We start from the raw sequence: 5,133 nt of genomic DNA on the forward strand, positions 1-5,133 counted from the left end.
GTAAACTTGCTTCTTTTATTTATAGGTAGCAAATTTACTCATTATTAGAGTAAATTGCTCTGCAGTATGTGTCTGCACATGCTTACTACACAGCATTTAGCTCTAATCTCAACTAAAATAGCACGTGTAGACGTGTAGACGTGTCCACTGAGGAAATATTTGCTGCCTAATGTTAAAAGAAAGGAACAGGATATTAAGGCATCAGAGAGTTCCATTTCTGACAAATCTTATGTTGTTAAAGCAAATAGTGGGCAAATTATAAAACCAAATTATATTAGCTGTTTGGTTGGCAAAACAGCACATCTGATGAGGTGAGATTCTACATATTTTTTTAGATGGAGGATTAAATTCTCTTTTGACCCTTCTGTCCTCTCTCTGACATTTTTCCAGGTCTGGTTATGACTGTCATAATGTATTACAGGAGACTTACAGGCTAAGGAGAGGCTGGAACCAATAAAGGATTCAGGTGCCTAAAGCAAGTACCAAAATTGTGGTCCAAAAAGCTACTCACTGAGTGTATCTACACATGCACTTTAATTCAAAGTAGCCTATTCTACTGTGCATTAAAGTGGTGCATAATAGTGTAATAGTGCATAATACTCTAATGCTCATTAGAATAGGCTACATACAGCACCTTGTGTCACCTGAAAAGCATGTGCTTGTGCTACTGCACATTACTGCATTTATTTAGTACCTCGTATTGAAGGTACTAAATTGAATATGTATTAGGAAAAGTGCATGAATGCACATGTAGATACACCCACCTACTGCCTAAACTCAGTAGGCGCTTCCCCACTGGACTTCAAATACCTAGAATTCTGCTTCTGGGTATGCTTAGGATTGACTGGACCTGTAGGAACAACTTGATGCCTACTTCCTGTTTAACCCTGACTAGAGTCCATAAAAAGAACTTCCTCTACCTAACTCCCTTGGTGGATTTGGTCAGGTAAGCATTCTCAGAGGACATCTCATGCAGACACTAACAGGCTCTCAGGTAGCAGTCACTTCCTTGTAAAATGTCCTCTTCAGCCACTGGTTATGAAAGAGACTAGAGCACTCAGCCACGAAGTAGGAAACCTGAACTCAAAATTCTCTGTCCTAGAGAGAGCCCAAACCCAGTTGGAAGTGTTTTTATTTTACCTGATGCCTGTTTAATGTAAAATCCCAATGTGCTGCCAAGAACAGGGTCCCACCTGAGAGCCCCAAGTACTTGTATTCACAGTCCCATGCCCATTTGTTCTTTTTTCCTGGCTCTGTGTCTTGATATTCTTCTGTATAATAGCACAGCATGACTAGGAGGTGTGAAGTGTGCCCCAGTGCAGAAGTGGTTAGAGCACTCTTTCAGAAGGTAGGAGTTATTGGTTTCAACATCCTCAGGAGAATAACGACATTGAACTTACATCTCCCACTTTCTAGGTGAGCTTTTTAACCACTAGGTTGTTAAAAAGTAGTCTGTCTCCTCTTCATTCAGTAGTTGTGTATTTAAAAAAAAATGATAAAAAGATTATTCTGTGTAGACCCTGATCTTCTTATCCTATGTTAGAGGCAAGGATTATTTTGGGTGTGATACCTTTTATTGGACCAACTGTATGGCTGGAATAAAGTTAGACATGCTGGATGCAGAATCTGATAAAGAAAGTCTTACATTTGAAAGCTTATTTAACCTTGCTCCAACCATGCAGTTGGTCCAATAAAAGATATCACCCTAAGACAATCTTTGTTTCTCACATAATTCTAGGGCTCTATCTCTAACATTACTCTAAGACTAACATATTTCGAATGAAACATTCTCAGAGTATGTCCACTATACAGAGACGCTCAGGGAACCCAGTGAGGTGAACTCCTCATTGCTGGCTCCTAAGAAACTGTGGAAAGGGTCAGGTGGGATCTAGGTGTTGAAATGCTCAATATGGAGACATCACTTCTGGGCTTGCCCAGAGGAACTCATGGCTCTTGGGGAATTGTGTGATTAAAATGTGAGACTTGTTAGAACAAGAGGTTTTTTAAACCTTTTATTTTTCATGTCCTTGTGACATGATTTTTATCAGAATTTGCAGATTCATTTAAATCTGGCAGGGCCACACTATGAGTGTTTCTACTGTGGAGTCTAACTCATGACCTCTGGGCTGCCAACCATGCATCTTAGTGCCCACACCACCCCAGCACCCCTTTTTTGAGACTATGAACTTAATGAGAATCCTAAAAAGATTGGATATTTATTGTGTATCAAGAATATCCAGATTTTTTATAATTAACTATGGTGTAAATTTAGTAAAGGCAGTTAATCCATTTTCCCTCAGAGCTTAATCCAATCTGTAACTATAAGCAATTAAGATAAAATCAGGATCTGATTTATTTAGGGGCAGTTAATCCCACATCTGACTCTTTTCCCCTTTCTGGCCATTCTTGGAGAAAGAATAATTCATAGTATGGACTTCCAGTCTGATATGGTATGGCAATTCCTGTGCTTCTATATTTTTAAATTCCAGTAGTAGTGAGGTTTGTAGTAGTTGAAGAAGAAGGTGTTTGATATCCATGGTTTTGGTTTCAATACATATTTATTATCAACACTAATTAGTCAGATTGCATATGCAAATGAAAATGGATCCTTTCTGATTGACTGGAGCTGAGGAGAGGAAAAAATATTTTTCAATTCTCAAGAGATGAAAGGATATTTTTTTCTTTCCTGGACTTGTAAGAAATAGCATATTTTTGGAATATTATTTAAAAATAAAACATTCAGGCAAGCCGATGACACACAGTTTGCAGTTGGATAATATTCAAGACTAGCTGATTCAATGGCTGAATGTGTGAAGCAGTACATACACTGTATTAAATTCTTGAGTCAATTATTATCAAAATTTACTGTTGTTCAAGATATATTTATTCCATGTTGGCCATTGTCAATAAATAATGTAATTCCCATTTAAAAAAACCCCAATAGTGGCTTTACTTTACTAATTTCCTAGAACTATTATTATTCACCTCCTATACAACACAGGTGAATAATAATTTTTGGATTTCAAAGAGCATAGAGAAGACTTTGGGCACTTATACATATGCTCCAGGAGTGGGGGAGTGGGCCCTTTAATTGAAGCGACTCTGAGAGCTGCTTTAATTAAAGCACCCAGAGCGTCTTGTGTATCAGTGTCCTCATGCTTCAGAATGGCAGTGGAGGTGCTTTATCTAAAGCTCATCAAACAAGTTTTAAATAAAGCACCCCCACTGCCATTTTGAAGCATGGGGACTTCTTCATGTCTGCTGCTGGAGCACAGTAATTGCCATGGTCCAGCAGACTTGATTAATCTGAAGCAAGCCCACAGAGTTCTTAATTAATCAAGTCTGCTCCAACATGCTGGAATTACAGCACATTGGGGCAGCCTCCCTGCTCGTGTACGGGCACCCCTTGTTTCTAACTTGCAGAGTTTACAATCATAGGCCTCCATCTTGCAATTTCATATGTCTTTTAACTACACTAGGATGCCCTGTTGGCAAAAGGGGTTGCCCACAGAGTTCTTGAGGATTAGATAAAGAAGAACAGAAAACATTGCAATGAGAGCTGAAAGATTAAAAGAAATAATATGTGACTGTTTTTTGTTTAGTCTTAGTTCTGATTGCTTCTTTTGGGGGAAAAAGTAGTTTTAGAGCACCTAATGAGCAATTAGGGATTTTTAAGTTTTCTATTTTAAATTCCACAATGCTCTTTCTGACATGTTAATTGCTTCTCATCCACATAGTATTAGAGAAGAGTAACAATCACACTTTATCAGCAGCAATCATGAAAATCAATCACTGCAATGACATGCTGATGTGCATCTTAACAATGAGTTCTGTGAATACTGAACTTTACTAGTTCCTTTTGAAAAACATGCATTTCCTGTATTAGTGCTGCTGAACCAACATGACTGTGTGCTCCATTTAATTCTTCCACTTTACTTCTAGGTCCTCCTGGTCCCCCAGGGGTAGTAATAGTTGAAGAAATTACAGACACCACAGCAACACTTTCTTGGAGTCCAGGGGCAGACAATCACAGCCCTATCTCCTTCTACAACTTACAAGCACGCAGCCCATTTTCACTTGGCTGGCAGACTGTAAAGACAGGTGAGAGAAGCTCTTGAAAATAATACAGGCTGAGTTCAAAACTTCTGGCTCATGAGAATAAGAAGCATTTGCACTAGATGCAGACAAGGATGCTCTCAAGACAACAGTGATAAATTAAAAGATTCAAACTTGAACATTTTAATTGTTAACATCATTAGAGGGCAGGAATGCCTGACACTTTTGTATCTGTGGGAAACCAGAGCATTTCTGTCTCTAGATTTTTCAGTTTGTTCCCTTCAAGAACACCAGTCTGATTTAACGCCCCCCACCCCCCCAAAAAAAATCCTATGGACATAAAACCACTGACCTCCACTAGGCTTTACTATTGTATCATTCATCCAATTCCTACTGACATGTTACATAAGAGATTCATATGATCTATAAGATGCTTTGGATAACCACCTCAGTCAGGGGGTTAGACTAGAAGACTTTTGGAGATCCCTTCCAGCCCTACTTCTCTATGATTCTGTGATTTCATGTCTTACACATTTTCTCTGTTTTCCCTAGTTCCAGATACCATAAGTGGTGACATGGAATCTGCCATGGCAGTAGAACTGAACCCTTGGGTAGAATATGAATTCAGAGTTGTAGCAACCAGCAAAATTGGGACCGGGGATCCCAGCGCACCCTCTCGAGTGATCAGAACCAATGAAGCAGGTAAGAACATCAATAACCAAAAGCTTTTTTTCCTGGAGCCATCAGGATCAAGAAAAAGTTTAATAATAATGTCCTGTAGCACCTTATGCTCACCCCTGTGTTTCATAGTTTCGTAGTTTCTAGGGTCGGAAGGGACCTGAGCAAATCATCTAGTCCGACCCCCTGCCATGGCAGGAAAGAGTACTGGGGTCAAACGACCCCAGCAAGGTGTTCACCTAACCTCCTCTTAAAAACCCCCAGGGTAGGAGCCTGCACCACCTCTCTTGGAAGTTGGTTCCAGACCCTAGCCGCCCTGACTGTGAAATAGCGCCTCCTGATGTCCAACCTAAACCTGCCCTCTGCCAGCTTGTGACCGTTATTCCTGGTCACTCCTGG

The 5,133-nt window shown here is 39.8% G+C and overlaps 1 protein-coding gene across 1 annotated transcript in view; it reads left to right on the forward strand.

Moving 5' to 3' along the window:
* The window catches only part of CNTN5 (contactin 5), a 1,308,168-nt gene that overhangs the window by 1,190,486 nt on the left and 112,549 nt on the right, over positions 1 to 5,133 (forward strand). The window contains exons 17-18 of the mRNA XM_019525021.1: positions 3,943 to 4,101; positions 4,609 to 4,758. Of these exons, the coding sequence (XP_019380566.1) occupies positions 3,943 to 4,101; positions 4,609 to 4,758 (309 nt within the window). The remainder of the gene's footprint in view (positions 1 to 3,942; positions 4,102 to 4,608; positions 4,759 to 5,133) is intronic.

The sequence above is a fragment of the Gavialis gangeticus genome, unplaced genomic scaffold (genome assembly GCF_001723915.1).
Source record: "Gavialis gangeticus isolate Ggan-Ray unplaced genomic scaffold, GavGan_comp1, whole genome shotgun sequence".
NCBI lineage: Eukaryota > Metazoa > Chordata > Crocodylia > Gavialidae > Gavialis > Gavialis gangeticus.